Source organism: Maniola hyperantus, unplaced genomic scaffold (assembly GCF_902806685.2).
Source record: "Maniola hyperantus unplaced genomic scaffold, iAphHyp1.2, whole genome shotgun sequence".
Taxonomy (NCBI): Eukaryota; Metazoa; Arthropoda; class Insecta; order Lepidoptera; family Nymphalidae; genus Maniola; species Maniola hyperantus.
This window is the reverse complement of record NW_027188977.1, coordinates 7,699-28,850: the sequence shown is the minus strand read 5'-3', so window position 1 is coordinate 28,850 and position 21,152 is coordinate 7,699. Positions and strand designations below refer to the sequence as shown.

General features: G+C 37.0%; 1 protein-coding gene across 1 annotated transcript; it reads left to right on the top strand.

The window, feature by feature from the left end:
• Window positions 1–17,965: 17,965 nt before the first annotated feature.
• On the top strand, window positions 17,966–18,805 carry LOC117995946 (uncharacterized). The gene has a single exon (XM_034983961.2). The coding sequence runs from the start codon at window positions 17,966–17,968 to the stop codon at window positions 18,803–18,805; it is 840 nt and encodes a 279-aa protein (XP_034839852.2).
• Window positions 18,806–21,152: the final 2,347 nt, after the last annotated feature.

The following is a 21,152-nucleotide window of genomic DNA, read 5'->3' as shown; positions in this document are numbered from 1 at the left end:
ACCTACCAAATGACTGGAAAAATAGGAAATATATATTTTACCGGAAATATTTTACCGGAATTTTTATGCTAGGAACTGTATAAAAATCCGGGCCGATTTAAGCAGTGTGTATCTTTCCTAGGATTTATATACAACTAGCTGATTCCCGCGACTTCGTCCGATTTTTAAAAAACCCGTGGGAACTCTTTGATTTTCCGGGATAAAAAGTAGCCTATGACACTCTCCAAGTCTTTATCTATACCCATGCAAAAATCACGTCAATCCGTTGCACCGTTGCGACGTGATTGAAGGACAAACCAACAAACAAACACTTTCGCATTTATACTGAGGGTAAGTACTGATAAGGGTACTGATTCCTGAATCTTCTTCTTCTAGTGCCATCTACTATCGAAGATTTACAATCATAAAGGCTAACTGGATTTTGTTCACCGCTTGTCCTTAACATTGACCTTGTACCATGTTGAACCACTGCACTGGTGAAAGTTCTTCTGTCAGGATGTTCGTCTACGCCAGCGTTTCCCATTTGCCGGGTCGCGAGCCGGTACCGGACCATCAAAATAAAATCCCGGGTCGCAACATTCCTGCATTGTTTTAAAGAAATTACCAACTATCGATAATATTACCATTAATAAATGTGTATTATTTTACCTAATGAAACCAGCTTGGGTCAATAAATGTTAAGTGGGTCACGAAGGGGCAGTGTGAAAATTACCGGGCCATGGCAGAACAATGTTTGGGAAACACTGGTCTTCGCCTTTTATCTTGCCCTGTATTATTTCTAAATGCTCCTAGGAAATGTATAAAAATAAATCAGATGAACTGATACTCGTGATGATTATGATGATGATTGATGATACTCACCATAACCATAATCACGATTATGATGATCATGATTTTAATAATGATTATATGTTATTGGTAATGATGGTAATAATGATGGTGAGATGATGGTGATGATAATGATTAAAGATGGCCTACACCAGAAAACTCGTTTCTTCACCCCTTCATTCAGCTTCATCTACTCTACCTTCATCTCACTATGGTTCGTTGTGGAGGTTACTGGTTCGCGTCTCTCGCCACCTCCCCCTATGCTCTATTTGGCCTCGTAGACTCGCTTCATTCAGGATCTCTAAGAAAAACACTCTAGGGGCAGATAAAACTGCGTCATAATAAAGGGAGATAAGGAATAGTTGGAAACTTTTCTAAAATCGAATGATAAAAATGCAATGACCCATATTCCTTTATTCGTATTTTATGGATCTATCTAGCTATCTCCGCCACCGCTCCAAATTTTTCGTAAGTCCGTTTAGTCGCACGGTAGCGCGTTCCAGGTCACCCATACCGCGCACTTTGGCTGCGCTCAACACGCTGCTGAAGGAGTCCCCTCGCTGTGACATATTTGCTGACAAATGGGCTGACCTCATGGGTCAGATCTTGCACTTCTGTGAAAATTTATAATTTTGCTTTTTAAAATTTATAATTAAAAATACCAAACTTATTCTAGAACATAAAAATTACAAATCGAAAATATCATCTAAACCATTTTTGTATTAAAAATTATTATTAACATCAAAGGTTAATTTTCAAATTCATAATTTTAACAATTTTTGTAAGTATGTTTATGTTAGTTTGTACTCGTAGTTTAATTAGTGTAATTGGCTTTATGGCCGTACTAATTAAATAATAAATAAATAATAATGATAAATAATGGATCACTGGAACCCGGCGTAAATTACCCGCGATATCATGCCGGGGTTATAAATTACGTATACAGTCGTAAAATAAGGGTAGGTATCTATACCCAGTGGCGAATTATTTAGGATGGCGCGAGGAGCGGTCGGCCTCGGGTATCTGGTCTAGGGGGTCTCCAAATCTTAAAAAATCCTTTACTACAAAATTTTCACACTGCCCCTTCGTGACCCACTTAACATTTATTGACCCAAGCTGGTTTCATTAGGTAAAATAATACACATTTATTAATGGTAATATTATCGATAGTTGGTAATTTCTTTAAAACAATGCAGGAATGTTGCGACCCGGGATTTTATTTTGATGGTCCGGTACCGGCTCGCGACCCGGCAAATGGGAAACGCTGGCGTAGACGAACATCCTGACAGAAGAACTTTCACCAGTGCAGTGGTTCAACATGGTACAAGGTCAATGTTAAGGACAAGCGGTGAACAAAATCCAGTTAGCCTTTATGATTGTAAATCTTCGATAGTAGATGGCACTAGAAGAAGAAGATTCAGGAATCAGTACCCTTATCAGTACTTACCCTCAGTATAAATGCGAAAGTGTTTGTTTGTTGGTTTGTCCTTCAATCACGTCGCAACGGTGCAACGGATTGACGTGATTTTTGCATGGGTATAGATAAAGACTTGGAGAGTGTCATAGGCTACTTTTTATCCCGGAAAATCAAAGAGTTCCCACGGGTTTTTTAAAAATCGGACGAAGTCGCGGGAATCAGCTAGTTGTATATAAATCCTAGGAAAGATACACACTGCTTAAATCGGCCCGGATTTTTATACAGTTCCTAGCATAAAAATTCCGGTAAAATATTTCCGGTAAAATATATATTTCCTATTTTTCCAGTCATTTGGTAGGTAATGATTCTGCCATAGTTTTGGATAACTGGACCTACCTATAAGAAATTTGCACTACATTAAAACACGTTTTAATAATAATACCTTACTAGGTAAATATAGTTTAGCTGCGAAAAACAAACACTTCAACCTCTGTTATAATGCTAGTTGTGTGGATATATAGCTTTGATGTCATTAGGTCCATCGATTTTATAACAACCAGGTTTATCGAGGTCAAGAATGGACCACACCTATAGATAAATAGCCAGTATCCATAACAGCGTGGCTAACACGGAAATCGTCATTATAACACTGTGATAATCGCAATAACACACATTATAAATTTCCTATTTAAGCTTATGGCCTAAGAGCCAGTGCGTGCCAGACCTTCCTTATTTTATAAAAGCTGAAAGTTTCTCTGCGTACTGTCCCCAACAATAGGAGGAACGTTTTTTTCGGATGTTTGTTTGAATCATGGTGGCTTTGGGGGATAACAGGTAGTAAAGGTGTAAAAATCTTACCTACGTCAAAGTATAAAATGGCTGTGGGTTGTAACCATACTAAGTGTCTGGCAATGCATGACGTGATTTCTAAAGGAAATGTAAAAAATTAGACTTTATACCTACTTCGACGTGAGATTTATTACCTGTTATCTCTCAAAACCACCATGATCCATAATTAATTATTTAAAATTAATTATCTTATATCCGATTTTAGATAATTAGTTTTCAGCGAACTTTCAGCTTTTATAAAATAAGGAAGGCCTGGCACGTGCTGACTCTTAGACCATAACGCTCAAATTGAATTCGAGTCGAGACAGTCGAGTGGAGCACGCGGCGCTTGCCGCGAGATACATTGTAAGTCCCGCAAATTGCTAATGCGCGTGGCCGCTATTTTAGTGACGTCAGCACTAGACTGAAGTTTCGAGCTGATGGTATATTTTTACATAAATACACGTCAAATGACGTCATTTCGATATTAATGAGACATGGTTCCAGCGCAATAGCAATTTGCAGGACTTATTCAAACTAACATTACAAGTCAGTTTTTGATTTGAGTTACAAAAACTCGATAAGTACATAGGTACATTACACCAAAATGTTACAAGTCAATATCCAGCTTAGGGAGAATTCACAAAAGGTTATTAAGTAGGTACCTACTCAGTTTCAGCATTCTATTACAATACTCTGGTGCAGAATATGCTTAAATACCTAGTATTTTCGAACGTAAAACTTGGTCTATTGTTCCTTCCAAGAAGATAAGGGTGTTATCACTTGCCCAAACTCCGCGTTGGCATGGGGCGGATCACAATCGAAACAGGTCAAAGAATAAGTAATAGTTATACTTAGATGCATCTGACGATTCAAAATACTTATAAAAGTTTAATTGAGTTAAACATATTTTTATTTATTTACTTATTTAATAAACAGAAATTTCTGGCGCAATATTATTTACATAACCAAAAATATACCTAACATTTTCGTGGATATATTATAAAACTTTTTCTTATTAAATTAAGAACTACCCATGAACTACCTATTTAAATTCTCATCTGCATTTACAGCAAATATGTTTTATTTAAATACCTAACTATTTCGCATGTTATTAAAAAATGTATGTCATTAATAGATTGTGCCTAGTAGTAATTATTAATTTACGATAAACTCTACTCTCAGAACTAAATCGGATAAATTTTTAATATAGATTATGTACATTTTCAATTGTAAGTTTTGAGACCTTTTCCAGAATCCCATAATAAAAAACTTCTCACCGTAAACCAAAATTATAATTCTCATATTATAATGATTTTAAAAATGCAAATATCTTTGTTTTCAAAACTTTTCTATATTTTCTGAATAATTTATTTTCTTAATAAAACGTCTGAGACAGCCAGACGCTGTGGTAACTCCACAAGTTTTCCAGTGTTTATCATCCAGTTCCAGTAGGTATGAAATACTAAAAATAAAACTCAATAACTTACACCATCTTTTTTTACTTTTTTGATGTTTATTGTGAATATATAAGTCTTAGTATTATATTTGTGATAAGTACAAATAGGAAGGGTAAATGATCTGCTAAGTAAGCACGTATGAAGTTTGTTTATTCTTTTTAATTAAATAAAGCTGTCTATTCGCGCGGAATTCCCAATGGAATTACGCGAGCTATGTACCTACAACTTACATTAATAATGTAAGGCCGTGGTTTCGACAAAAGCGGTGGACGGGGAGGGAGCGACAGCGAGAGCGGGGCAGTGATGTAGTGCCATCCTGCGGTAGAGCTAGAGAATTATTACTTCCTACATCCATAAGTGCTAGTTCACTGTGACAGGGCAGCACCATATAGCGTGAAATAATGGTTGTCTTCTCGCAGCAGCACAATTTTCCCACTGTTTATAAAGAAATATAGAATTAAATTGGAAAAATAAAAAATGATTTTGTTTCTAAATAATTATAAAAAAAATCACCGATTCAAAAGCGTGAGAAACAATAGTACTTAGTTCACTAAAAATTAGTTTGGTAAGTAAGTACTAGTTGGATCGCACGCGCTGCCAGCAAATTGAAATAAGTCATAATATTATACTAGTTCACTCTGGTATTTTGCAAGGGTTTTGTATTGTACCTAATCGCCCCGCCTTTGCCACCGCTACAGCTCTGCCCACCGCTGTCGTCGAGACCATGGCTTATAATACCAGTTCTAGGTAATTTTTATACTATGTTATGGTGCATGGAAATAGAAAAAAAATTAATCAACTATCATGTAAATGAGTAAAATTTATTCATTGGCTTTGACATGGTTTTACAAAAATATGCTTCGCTAGAGACTCTTCTTTTATTCTATGATGCTTCCAGCTTCCTGGCAGTAAACTCCCTTATTTCGTAACGAACGGACGTGTATAAATCGCAAACCTGGCACGGTATTCCGATTCCACCACAATGGTAGTTGCGGAACCCTCCAGTGAGTATGATTATTAAAATAAATTTAAATGATTTTTTTCAATAATAATATTGCAGACAAAAAATAGTATGTTTGAACGAAGTTATATGGTTCGAATGGTCATATTTCATTTCCCATATAAATTTGTAATAGCCTCATAGCCTACTATGGGACTCGGGTCAGTCGTCAACAAATTACCTGTGGTGTGTTACATATTTCGTAATTATTTTACGATCGAAGTCTTTTTTTAGTCCATTATGACCACTTTGCTCGAAATGTCCAGCCGACAGCAGTTATATCCGACTATAGCCATTGGAAGTAAATATCAAAAATAATATTAAAAGCGAGGAATAAACCATTGGACCTTATTGTTTTAATTATTATTTGCTTTTGTTTCTCTCAAGCAAATGATGATGCGGACTCGGAGTCCAAAACATGCGGAAAGATCCTGGTAGTATTATCCTGGATACTTGTCATCGCGACTATGCCGTTCTCACTCTTCGTATGCTTTAAGGTATGCTTCGTATAAAACAAGTAAACTTATAAGTACATTTGCTCTGCGAAATGAAATATATGGAACAAATTTACGCTTTGGTAAGCAGCAACTTATTTTTAAAGCCTTTTGTTGTAGACCTTTTTCGTGTCGAATGAAAAGTATGGCATTAACTTTCGAGTAGCATAGAATTCCTTAATCTCTCTTTCAATAACCTCATAATGGTCCCATTTTGGACGCTTTGCGATGATGAATAAAATTAATATCGTCTCATGCTATAAATTTTAATTTTATTACTGCGAAAAGCTTAAATCGTACGGTATACGATTTTATTTTCCTAAAGCGAAATGCTCCAGGGAATTGCGCCAAATTTTTGATTCCAATTGAATATAAAGTAACAAAAACTAAGTAGGTATCTACGGATTATTATTTATTGTAATTTGTAATATTTATGGCCCCATTATACAATTTGTTTATTATACCTACTCAATAAGCTGTAAGTAAACTCAACGAATTTTTAGATCACTAGTTTATTACATTATACTTAGGTTTTAAATCAAATAAAATCATTTATTTGGTTATTGTTAAGAAATAAAAATGTGTGTAGGTAGGTACCTTATGCTAAAAATGTATTTTAGATTACTATACCTATAGTAACCAACAAGCTGTGGTAGAGTTTAATTGTGCTTACACTAAGAGCTTACATAAAATAAATGATTTTAACTTTTCTATTTTGCAAGGCTATTTTCAGCCATCAGCTGAATTTAAATTGTGCTTTAATATTGTTTATGATATTATGTATGTTATTATAATCCGTGAGCTTTTCAAGAGAAATTTAAACATTTCCCACGCGATTTTTAAAACCTAATCCACGCAGACCAAGTCGCGGGCATCATCTAGTATACACATATATACATCTAGGCATACCAATATGTACTTACAACAAGAATTCATAAGTAGGTCGTAGTCACATTACCCTCCGGCAAAACTTTTAACAGAGATGTAGAGTCAAATAACTCTGGTTTATGGATTGCGAGTGTTATATTTTATACAAAATTTGGAACTTTTACGCGAGACGATTTTTTTTGTTTAATGGAAAGTTATTCTTGCTCATAACTGTTCCGTAATAAAAGTAACGTACCTAGAAAAATTGAAAAAATGTGAATTAGGTCGGAAATCCTCTCATTTGAGAGTTTCCGAGGCAATGACACCTCAATGACACCACATTAGTATCTACGTTGCACCCATGCGAAGCCGGGGCGGGTCGCTAGTGGTAAATAAAGCCTAAATAGATTATTAGAATAGATTTCGTTTGGGAAGACTGCTATCCGGTGGAGCTAAGGGACCTGGTAAATATTTATGATAGCTTTTACCACAGGCTTTTACTCACGACTTCGTTGAATTAAATTCCAAATTTTGTATAAAATATAACACTCGCAATCCATAAACCAGAGTTATTTGACTCTACATCTCTGTTAAAAGTTTTGCCGGAGGGTAATGTGACTGCGACCTACTTATGAATTCTTGTTGTAAGTACATATTGGTATGCCTAGATGTATATATGTGTATACTAGATGATGCCCGCGACTTGGTCTGCGTGGATTAGGTTTTAAAAATCGCGTGGGAAATGTTTAAATTTCTCTTTAAAAGCTCACGGATTATAATAACATACATAATATCATAAACAATATTAAAGCACAATTTAAATTCAGCTGATGGCTGAAAATAGCCTTGCAAAATAGAAAAGTTAAAATCATTTATTTTATGTAAGCTCTTAGTGTAAGCACAATTAAACTCTACCACAGCTTGTTGGTTACTATAGGTATAGTAATCTAAAATACATTTTTAGCATAAGGTACCTACCTACACACATTTTTATTTCTTAACAATAACCAAATAAATGATTTTATTTGATTTAAAACCTAAGTATAATGTAATAAACTAGTGATCTAAAAATTCGTTGAGTTTACTTACAGCTTATTGAGTAGGTATAATAAACAAATTGTATAATGGGGTCATAAATATTACAAATTACAATAAATAATAATCCGTAGATACCTACTTAGTTTTTGTTACTTTATATTCAATTGGAATCAAAAATTTGGCGCAATTCCCTGGAGCATTTCGCTTTAGGAAAATAAAATCGTATACCGTACGATTTAAGCTTTTCGCAGTAATAAAATTAAAAATTTATAGCATGAGACGATATTAATTTTATTCATCATCGCAAAGCGTCCAAAATGGGACCATTATGAGGTTATTGAAAGAGAGATTAAGGAATTCTATGCTACTCGAAAGTTAATGCCATACTTTTCATTCGACACGAAAAAGGTCTACAACAAAAGGCTTTAAAAATAAGTTGCTGCTTACCAAAGCGTAAATTTGTTCCATATATTTCATTTCGCAGAGCAAATGTACTTATAAGTTTACTTGTTTTATACGAAGCATACCTTAAAGCATACGAAGAGTGAGAACGGCATAGTCGCGATGACAAGTATCCAGGATAATACTACCAGGATCTTTCCGCATGTTTTGGACTCCGAGTCCGCATCATCATTTGCTTGAGAGAAACAAAAGCAAATAATAATTAAAACAATAAGGTCCAATGGTTTATTCCTCGCTTTTAATATTATTTTTGATATTTACTTTCAATGGCTATAGTCGGATATAACTGCTGTCGGCTGGACATTTCGAGCAAAGTGGTCATAATGGACTAAAAAAAGACTTCGATCGTAAAATAATTACGAAATATGTAACACACCACAGGTAATTTGTTCCCTGACTGACCCGAGTCCCATAGTAGGCTATGAGGCTATTAAAAATTTATATGGGAAATGAAATATGACCATTCGAACCATATAACTTCGTTCAAACATACTATTTTTTGTCTGCAATATTATTATTGAAAAAAATCATTTAAATTTATTTTAATAATCATACTCACTGGAGGGGTCCGCAACTACCATTGTGGTGGAATCGGAATACCGTGCCAGGTTTGCGATTTATACACGTCCGTTCGTTACGAAATAAGGGAGTTTACTGCCAGGAAGCTGGAAGCATCATAGAATAAAAGAAGAGTCTCTAGCAAAGCATATTTTTGTAAAACCATGTCAAAGCCAATGAATAAATTTTACTCATTTACATGATAGTTGATTAATTTTTTTTCTATTTCCATGCACCATAACATAGTATAAAAATTACCTAGAACTGGTATTATAAGCCATGGTCTCGACGACAGCGGTGGGCAGAGCTGTAGCGGTGGCAAAGTGTCCTTGATATAATATATATCAAGTCACTCGTCTACAATTTCGAAAGTATAGTATAGTAGGTACAGGTAAATAATACAACACTAGTCGACATTAGATGTCTGTTTTTATTTAGTTTTACTGATTCATTTATGTGTTTGCTGTAGTAACATTGACTAAAACATTTAATAACAGATAGGTACTCCATAAATATGATACATCAAGGTAGCTAACAGAACACTTATATCACTAAGTTATTATAACAGAACAACTTACACAGCACTTAGGTACATCATCAGGAAATAATACATGATTACTAGGATAACATTAATAATAAGTGTTGGTAATAAATGTGTACCAATACAAAAATTTACATTATAATATTAAATATGTATCACTGTTGGTTTATTGGTTTGTTTATTTGTTTGTTGGTCTGTCCTCCAATCATAGGATACTTTGTATCCCAGAAAATCAAACTGTTCTAACGGGAATTTCAAAACTCTAAATCCTCATGTACATTTTTTTGTCTAAATTTATTTTTGCTTCCAATTGTAACATAATATTACAATTACGGATTTATTTTTGGACATATTTTATTCATGGTTCAAATGATTACAGGATAAAGATTTTTTTAAATAAAAAGATAGATGATAGTGTTCTCTTAGATACTTTTGGTCTTATCTTATGGGGTGTACACTAATTAACAGTAATTTCAAATGCTACCATAACACCTACCTGTTGTAATTCACCTACGAGCATATTCAACACAGATTTAAAATTATTGTTCGAGGTTCGAGGACAAATATAATAAAATCTGTACAGTTTAATAATTTAGACTAGAATATTTTGTAAAGACGACAAAACGAATTTCCAGAACATTAATAGACTGTTATCTCTCGCTTATCTTTGTGACGAGGAAGTCACAGGCAGCCTGGGAACAACGCGCTGGGGAAGCATCTCGGAGGCGCCGCGACCGAACACACCACCGACCGCCGCCGACCGCCGCCGAGCGATCACACCACCGAGTAGGCCACGCCCCCCAGACTATAAATAGGGCAACGTCCACGAGTCCAGGACAGTCTCTCAGCGCCTTCGCCCACGGCGGCCGGTGTGATTTCTCGCTGCTCGGCCAGGGTGAAGAGGTTGAGAGACTCCGGTAGCATCCAGCACCGTCCAGGCCTTCAGCCTGCCGGCCGCAGCTACCGTCCGTTCCCCCCAGCGCGTCTCGCTCCCCTCCGCCGTCCGCGACGCGATCCGCGTTATAGACCCGCCGCCGGTACCCGCGTACCGATGTCCGTGTTTAAGAAACCTTCCCTCCGTATATAGAATTGTATGTTGTAGAATTATATAAATCATCATTCCTTAGTAGCCGAATAAAAGCGGTCATGTAGATTAACTGTTGTAAAAGGTAATCTTAACAATTAGAAGTAAATAAATGATTATGTTTTTGTGTGCGATTCGTGTTTGCTTTAAAGACCTCCCGATCAGTCGAAGTCAGGTATAATTCCTATCTCATGTACGTAGTAAGGACGTTGCCAACCCCAACCTCCTTGCTACGTTACATTGGCGCCCACGTAAATAACCCACCGTCCGGGTTCCACGCCGCGTAAAGAAACGCCGCGTCCGTTAAAAGTAAAATAAAATTAAAAAAAAAAAAAAAAAAAAAAAAAAAAAAAAATCCGTACCGAAGACATAGGGAACCTGACGATTTTGTTACACCCGTATATTTTTACGAAATATTACAGATACAAACCCTAACAGGCGGTGCGATTACCCTCGCTGCTCGCATGGGAGAGTGAATATCTGACCCGCGTGTAACACACACAAACACAAGACCGTATTTTTACGAAATATTACAGATACAAACCCTCACAGGCGGTGCGATTACCCTCGCTGCTCGCATGGGAGAGTGAATATCTGACCCGCGCACAATAGCAAAACACACCACATTGAATAAGAGACACACCCGCGGTGTTGAAAAACAAAACAGATACGAGTCCTCGCAGGTAAGTCGGTGCGGTTACCCTCGTGTCGACTGTGAGTGCAAATATCTGATCCGGTTATATCTAAGAAAACTTTAAGTACACGAATAAAGAACAACGCGAAATGGATGCTAACTCTTAGCTATTAAGCCAAAGGGTAAGCATCCCATCGTCAAAACAAAAGACAAAGCACACTCGAGATACATACACAATAACCAAAGAACTCACGTCGAAACGCGACCTCACGAGGGGATCAAAGGGGAACGCATAGGGACCAAAGTCATTCAGACCAACCGGGACTCAGATTTTGCAAGTAATCACAGTTAACCAAAATACAAAAAAAAGACTAACAAATGAAAATCAAAATCCGTCTAAAAAAAATAATAATAATAAGATAAACCGATTACCGGCGAAAAAAAAAAAATCAATATAATAATAAATAATATATAAATATATTGGAGGGTCGATATTGAAAGAGTTCTTACTGTATGTACACTCCGTGAAAAGAAACGTATGAGCTTTACTCTACGGAAGGTAGCCATCTTTATTTTAGTTGTCAGAGTTGGACTTTGACACGCACGAATTTTGTTGTCGTTCACAATTTTCTCTCGCGTTAAATTAATTAAGTATCAGATTATAGCTTAGCTAATTATTATTCTTTGAGATAGGTAGGTAGTTTCTTAATCGTGATATTTAATTCGGTGATTGTGATATAGTTAGAACAGTAATTGTTCGATGCTAAAGTACATTGTGTTAAATCGTAACATCTAGTGCCATCCATATGACATAGTGACTTTGTTTGCAAAGCACTATTAATAATGTTCGCGTAGTTGTTTGACGAATATGGAATACTAATTATTGGTGAATATTAGAGTAATTCGTGAGTTAACGTTTGGCTCAGTGGATAGATTATTATAAGGACATCCGTTAAGGTTATTTCTGCAGACGCTAGTGATTTAGAGTGTAATTGGAGATATACCGGCAGTTGAGCTAATGATTAGTTTGATGTGATAGTTTAGTGTGATAGTAACTTGAAGTTAACTTTGATAGTAGGTACCCGCTTTAGAATCGTATAACCCGGTTGGTAAAGAATCATTGATGACTCTCGTGTAATGTTGAAATGGATTAGACAATGAGTTGCCCATGAGATCGAATAGCTTACATTCTACCTGGTTTCTGTTGTGATCGCTTATTTGGGTGGATATAGTAGTCGTGGCGCGTGTGGCGCACGATGCTATGGTGTTCTGTATGCAGATGTGCACAGAGTGGAGAAGGTAGAGCTATTGCGATATTCTGAATTAGTAATGAGAAGTCAATTATAAGATCTGGTTTAGATCGTAAGAGAGTCGATGCAATGATCCTTTTAAGAGCGTTCATGAAGTTGTGATTGATTACCTTGAGATGATTAGATAACGGAGTAGGTCGTGACTTGATTGAGAGGTTGCAATAGCAATTGCGCCCTAATCACACGATGTAGTGTTTAGCTTAGGTTAGCTAGTTTAGAGTGAGGTGAGGGGTCGCTGTGAGGGGTGGTTGGAGGCGACCATAGGTAGGGTTAGGTTAGGGTGATCTGGTTGTGTTACGTTGATGGATTCCATGTGCGATACGTTACTGAGAACTATTTGTAAAGAACATGGATTAAAGTACCTACTTATTAATTACTACCTTCTGATGTCGGCTAAAGATGAATAATAATTATCAGCCATCCTCCTGTTCTCCGACATCAGAAGTGGGATACACGATTTATGCCCACATTTTTGAAAATCATTGCAACACTAGCTTTGTTTAAAAAAAAAAAAAAAAAGTTACAAGATTTTTTTTTTTTTTATTTATTTATTTGTGCAAGACATGTTTTCAATTTTAATACCCACACGTGGTCTTTCTTGAAAAGCTTGATTTACTTTTGTGTGTTTTGAATAAAAAGAGAAAGAAAGAAGGATTATTTTGTGTAGAGATGCGCTAAGGAGTGGTGAAAGTGGCCGTGATTTAATGGAGTTAAACTCAAACTCGAATCATTTATTCAAAATAGTTAAGTTTAGTTAATTTACAATTTTGACTGTCAGTTGTTGGAGTTATGTGGTATGGTGGTGATGGTGAATTGCGTAAGCTTGGAGCTAAGGCTACGAGGGTTCCAAACTACTTGGTTTCCTTACTAAATGGTTATAGCATTGGGAGTGTGATGTCCCAGCACGGTTTTCAACTAATTTAATAGCTAGTGGTCTGATGTTTTCAGCTGCTGAGATTGACTATCTAGCACTCTCAGATCATGATGCTACTTGGGCATTGGCAGCAAGGGTTGAAAAAAAAGTGCGATATAGGTCTGCATGGTCTTAATATGGGAGGGACTACAACGGGGATAGTACGAAATAATTTTATTCATGAAATTTATCTTGTCTCTTACATTTTCGAATATTCGGAAAGCGTCGGCGAGGCATTTGATTCCTTTCATGATGTTGTATAACTTTTCTATGTGCTGTGTTTACCCTCTAAGAAGGTGAAAGTGGATAATTGTAATAATAAAACGGTATGGTTGACTGAAGGGATTTTTGGTATAATAGAGTCACCGAGTGACACTGAAGCTGGGCTAAGATGAGATGAGGACTGGCTCTGTAGAGGAGTGCGCTATTCGCCTATGCAGTGTATTTGCAGACATAGTGAATTAGTCGTTTGAATAAAGGGTTTTCCCTAGCAACTTAAAAATTTCTATAGTTACCATTCCTGTAGCCCGTGTTCAAAAAAAAGGCGATTGATGTGGCACCGTCCTATAACATTGGTGCCAATATTAGCGGGAATGATTGGAAAGGTAATGGTGAAACGTCTCAAAAAAAAAAATTCGATGCCAATGGTGTGCTCGTGGATGAACGATTTGGTTTTTGCAATGACAGCTCCACTGTCGAGGATTGTTTCTGTTTAAGTGGAATAGATAATGATAGCCTGAATGACAGGGTACCTATTGCTATTATTTTTCTGGATGTGACTAAGGCTTTTGACTTTGTGAATCATAAAATATTATTGGATAAATTAGATGGATATGGTGTTGCAAGAAGAGCTTATGAATGGATAGAGTCGTATTTGAATGGACTGAAAATGTGCGCTGGGATTGCTAGAATAAAAAATAATACCAAAGGGTGTACGAATCTCCACTGGAATGTGATAAGCGGGGGGTACCTCAGAGTGTATGGTATGTGTGGTGTATTAGAATCCTTCCGTTTGAACTGACTTCAAAAACGGAGGAGGTTTTTAAATTCGCCGGAATATTTGTTTTCTTTTTGTAACTTGTATTGGTGACATTACGATAGCGACCATTGTTCGTTGTGTATTGTTTGCAGATGATAGAATAATGTTGAAGGAATGTAGGAATGGGAATTGAACGGCGCTTTGGAGGATAATTAATTGAATTAGTAATAATGACTTGGAAGTGCGCTTAAATAAAACTAAAATGATGCAGTTCATGATCATGCGACGATGGAGAGGGTTGATGAGTTAAAGTTTTTGGGAATAATTTGCGACAGGAACTCTAATTTGAGGGTGCACATTAGGTGTGTGTGCTGAATTGGACGAATTTGTGTATGCGTGGGGGGTCCTTCCACTGTGATGTATGAGCATAGAGGATATGGGCGTATTTATTAGGAGATGTCAAAAATATTTCCAACGAGATTATGAGGTAAAGATGAGTGGGTCGGTTGGATGCACGAACGAGCTATGCATTTCAGAATGTCACAGTGGTACATGCATGAAAAGCATTTGCGCTATGGCTGTAAAAAAAAATGAACAATAAGCTGCCGATTGACCTCAAAAGGATGAGTTTGGATGTGTATAAGGAAGAGCTTAGTGAATTGCTTTTGGAAAAGTGCTATTGCGACGTTAAAGAGTATTTGATTTATAAAAATGGGTTGTCTAAACGGCGAGGTGGCCATTTAGATGATAAACGGCGAGGTGGCTGTTTTGAAAAAAAGGGGGTTATCTAAAAGGCGAGGTGGCCATTTAGATAATAAACGGCGAGGTGGCTGTTTTGAAAAAAAAGGGAGTTGTCTAAAAGGCGAGGTGGCCATTTAGATAATAAACGGCGAGGTGGCTGTTTTGAAAAAAAGGGAGTTGTCTAAAAGGCGAGGTGGCCATTTAGATGATATAAACGGCGAGGTGGCTGTTCCGATGATGGATGGACGGCGGCGTGGCCGTTTCAGCTGAGGGGAGTTAGCTTGGTGTATAGTGTGGTGGGTATTTGGAACAGGTGATAGGATCAGTAGCGGGGTACTGCTGGAGTTCGGGTTTTATGAGACATAATTATGAGCGGTGAGTCTATTATGGCAAATGGTGCAGTGTGTTTTAGAAGTTGCTACTATGGATAAAGTTGGGCTATGCTTTAGTTGTGTCATGCTTGTTTTATTTGTAATGGTTGTGATATGCATGCTTTAGAATATGTGGTTTGTGTGCTTGTGCTGATTGTCAGGATGAACGAGCGGATGTTCTGACGTTTATAAAATGTTTGTGCTTGATACATACTAGCGCCCGAGGACGGTCGCATGTCAGAATGGCCGTATTGGAGGGTCGATATTGAAAGAGTTCTTACTGTATGTACACTCCGTGAAAAGAAACGTATGAGCTTTACTCTACGGAAGGTAGCCATCTTTATTTTAGTTGTCAGAGTTGGACTTTGACACGCACGAATTTTGTTGTCGTTCACAATTTTCTCTCGCGTTAAATTAATTAAGTATCAGATTATAGCTTAGCTAATTATTATTCTTTGAGATAGGTAGGTAGTTTCTTAATCGTGATATTTAATTCGGTGATTGTGATATAGTTAGAACAGTAATTGTTCGATGCTAAAGTACATTGTGTTAAATCGTAACATCTAGTGCCATCCATATGACATAGTGACTTTGTTTGCAAAGCACTATTAATAATGTTCGCGTAGTTGTTTGACGAATATGGAATACTAATTATTGGTGAATATTAGAGTAATTCGTGAGTTAACGTTTGGCTCAGTGGATAGATTATTATAAGGACATCCGTTAAGGTTATTTCTGCAGACGCTAGTGATTTAGAGTGTAATTGGAGATATACCGGCAGTTGAGCTAATGATTAGTTTGATGTGATAGTTTAGTGTGATAGTAACTTGAAGTTAACTTTGATAGTAGGTACCCGCTTTAGAATCGTATAACCCGGTTGGTAAAGAATCATTGATGACTCTCGTGTAATGTTGAAATGGATTAGACAATGAGTTGCCCATGAGATCGAATAGCTTACATTCTACCTGGTTTCTGTTGTGATCGCTTATTTGGGTGGATATAGTAGTCGTGGCGCGTGTGGCGCACGATGCTATGGTGTTCTGTATGCAGATGTGCACAGAGTGGAGAAGGTAGAGCTATTGCGATATTCTGAATTAGTAATGAGAAGTCAATTATAAGATCTGGTTTAGATCGTAAGAGAGTCGATGCAATGATCCTTTTAAGAGCGTTCATGAAGTTGTGATTGATTACCTTGAGATGATTAGATAACGGAGTAGGTCGTGACTTGATTGAGAGGTTGCAATAGCAATTGCGCCCTAATCACACGATGTAGTGTTTAGCTTAGGTTAGCTAGTTTAGAGTGAGGTGAGGGGTCGCTGTGAGGGGTGGTTGGAGGCGACCATAGGTAGGGTTAGGTTAGGGTGATCTGGTTGTGTTACGTTGATGGATTCCATGTGCGATACGTTACTGAGAACTATTTGTAAAGAACATGGATTAAAGTACCTACTTATTAATTACTACCTTCTGATGTCGGCTAAAGATGAATAATAATTATCAGCCATCCTCCTGTTCTCCGACAAATATAATAAATAAATCAACCCAATACGGCAATGCCCACGGCTTGGATTTATACCCTAAATAAACAAGAATTGAATGAGGAGTTAGAAAAGAGAAATATACAGGTTGCGATAACAAGTACGGTTGACGACTTACGCAAACAGCTAGCCCATATAATCAAAGAGGAAGACAAAACAATACAAAATAAGACAATTTCCAACGAAAACGAAACAAAGGAGTTTGACAAAGCCATTTCCCGATGGAAAATACAGTTCGATACGACAGGCGACGCGGTCGAATTCCTAGAGCGAATAGAAGAACTCGCCGAAACTTTAGGTGTCAATAAAAACAAAATTATTCATGTAATACCGAGATGTCTAACAGGCAAAGCCTCATTATGGTACAGAAATAATAGCCAAGGATGGAGAACTTGGGAGGACTTTACAGACAACTTCAAATTATTTTATTACCCTAGAAACTATGAGAAAAACCTTTTAGAAACAATCATTAATAGGAGACAGCAATTACGGGAAAATTTCGTACAGTACCTAACCGACATGCAAACGCTGTTAAGGAGATACGGAAAACTAACCCCAGAACAACAACTAGAAAGAATCTACGATAACATGAAGCCAAACTACCAATACTATATAAAACGAAAAGACTTCAGTACAACCGAAGAACTAATACAGTTAGCGGGAGATTACGAAAAAATAAACACAGAACGGTTCAAAGAGACAGCAAGAAGACCCACGTATCAACGGAAAGAAAACCCGCCGACCCCAACAGGAACACCTTCCGGAGCCCCGAAGCCTGAGGACCACAAGACTGAAAGAAAACCAATACAGGCCAACTATGACCCACAAGTATGTTGCTGGAAATGCGGCAAGAGAAACCACACAACTCAGCAGGCAGTAACCTAGGACCCCTGCAATTTATTTTGATGATTAACGACCTGCCACAAGTCGTCAAGGACGCTAAGTGTTTGTTGTTCGCGGACGATCTCAAGCTATCTCTGGATATACGCGACACGAGTGACTGTGTGAGGCTGCAACAGGATATAGACAGAGTAGTCAAATGGAGCAAGGACAACATTTTGGACTTTAATCACTCAAAATGTGCAGTGATCACCTTTTCTAAGGCGCACTCCCCTGTCCATTACGAGTATAAGGTTGACGGGGTGCCAATGCTTCGAGTATCCGAAGTTAGGGACTTAGGGGTTAATTTGAATAAGGAGCTAACGTTTCGTACGCATATTGTGAAATGCTGCAAGAAAGCTTATAGAAATTTAGGTTTCTTACTTCGTACCGTCGGTGGCTTTACCAACATGAACGCTGTGGTCGCACTGTATAATGCGTTAGTTAGGAGTCAGTTGGAAGGGAACGCAGTCATTTGGTCTCCGCATGAGACTAAATATAGACTCATGTTGGAGCGGGTGCAAAACAAATTTGCTAGGTTCCTCTACCTGAAGCTGTATGGGGTATACCCGTTCTACCCCTTAATGTATCCTACGTTATTTGTTTTAGGTATGGTCGGGTACAATGAGCTGAGAGTTAGGCGGGAACTAGCACTTGTTACATATATTTTTAAAGTAATAAGAGGGGCGCTGCATAGCCCGGATGTTTTAGGGCAAGTCAGGTTTCTAGTCCCGGATGGATACGTGGGTCGGAGACGCAGGCCGCCGCTGCTGTGGGTACCGGTGGGGCGCACCAGCCTGCTCAGCAAGGCGCCGCTGACGCGCGTGTCATATCAGGATAAAAATATATCCAAATTATTATGCTAAAATTGACCCAATCATAAACTTGGAGTCTACAATAAATATTTGTAGTAATAATTTAAACAGAATCGTTATCCCGCGACAGGATATCAACGTCAATGTTACCCAGCCCGAAGGATTATGATTTAATAGTGAACACAACAACAATTAAGAATATAAAAATATTCTTAATTGTTGTCCAATTTAATATCTAGGAATGTGACAATACGATAAATAATATTATGTGAATTGTCAATACTGGTAACTAATTATTCATTGTAAATTAAATACTGTCAATGTACTAAGAGTGACATTATACTAAGCTATTGTCAACATACAGTTGGCAATAGCTATTATGTGAAATAATAATGTTGTGTAAACTGACAATTTAAGTCGCTTATTATTATTGTAAATTATTAATACGTAGACCATCAATGTCACTGATTTTATTATTGTAAATTGGGTGTGTCAACATACCTTTTGTCAACAAACCTAAAATAAATAATGATTAATATTAAGATCATGTGATAGTCGATATCCGCCTTGTTTGCGATGGCAGTGTTATAAAAGTACCCTACCTCGACAGAGAGGGGACAGTCTTGTATCGACAGCCCAGAGCAAACACAGCGGACCTTACTGAAGTTAAGTATTCTTATATTTTATTATAATGTAATGTAATCATTTGCCTTTTATAGGTTACCTGTTGTAACTGTGTACCAAATATGTACCTACTACTTTACTTAACGTTCTAATGTTTTAAAAGATGTGTGTTATGGAGTTTCTTTGCCCTTTCTTCTCCATGACTAAACACCTTAGCGAAATGGGTGGTAGATTCATTTTAATATAAATAGATCAATGCTGAACAATACAATTCAATTATTATTGGACTTGGTTGGTTTTACTTCTTTATTTATCACCTACCCTCTTGTGCTATTTATTTTATACATTGAGATAAAAGTAAACACTAGGTTGTTAGCTTCTAATTATTATAGAAGCCTGTTTAGATGATTAGGATTCTTACTTTGAAATAATACAGCAGATGCTTTGCTTGATTTTTAATTACTTAGTATTTGGCCTTACCTGACAAATAATTGATAAATGATAACTTTCATTAGTAATCATTGGATTTAATTTATCATCACTATTAAAGCCCACTGTGTTAACTTCTCTCTCTCTTTATATAAATTTGTCACGCGCGCTTCGCACCCTTAACGTCATAGCGGGGAAAACTGACCTGTTTTGTTGTGCTCTGAGTGAATTCACAAGAGTTGCATTGGGGACTATCTGCTACGATAGTGGGGGTTTAATATAAGTTTTTTTAATTTTTAGTTTAATATATTAATTAGATTTAGATAATATTTAAGGCTTAATCTAGTGCATTAGGACCATTTCCTGTAATGCTAGATTTAAAGAGTTAAAAAACTCGAGATTAATGGGAAAGCTAACACGGGACTGCTGTAAAAAGACAGGCGAGGTCCGTTACACAAGGAGACCACAAGCTTACACGACGAACGCCCAGAATAGGGGAGATAACAGAATGTTTATAAACGTCAAAATATACGGAAAAACATTCAGAGCACTGGTAGACACAGGGTCAACAAATACCTACATAAACAAAGAGATCATGGACCAAATTCAGGAAAATATTAAAGGAATCACAGAAAAACAAAACACAATAAAACTAGCTGACGGATCCCGAACAAAAACGAGTAAAGTAATCAATATTAACATAGAAGCAAACGGAAAGAAATTAACACACCAAGTCATATACCTACCAGCAACGACGGTAATGATCATGGGAATGGACTTACTAACAAGAATAGGATTATCCATAGGGTGGACAGAAACAACATGTGAGCAAACAAGTACAGGAAAACTAGAAAAAGAACCCAGTAGTACAAAAAACTTAACAACCGAACAGGAAAAACAGCTACAAACCTTTCTCAACGAAGAGTTTGAAAAAGCCGATAAAAGCCCGAAAGGAAATACATGGGTAAAACACATAATAAAATTAACACATAAAGAACCAATCAAACAAAGGTAGGTACTACCCGAGAAATCCAAAGATGCAAGAAAAAATCAATGAACACGTGGACAAGATGCTAGAAGACGGAGTCATTGAGAAATCAAGCAGTCCATACAGCTCACCGATAGTAATGGCTAGAAAGGAAAATGGGCAATACAGATTCTGCATAGATTTTAGGAAAATAAACGAAATAACGGAAAAAGATGCGTATCCGATACCTCAAATAGACGACACATTGGAAAAGTTAAATAAAGGTAAGTATTTTTCGAAATTCGACCTGAAAAACGGATATTGGAACGTTAAGCTAGACGAAGCAAGTAAACCAATCACAGCGTTCACAGTACCGGG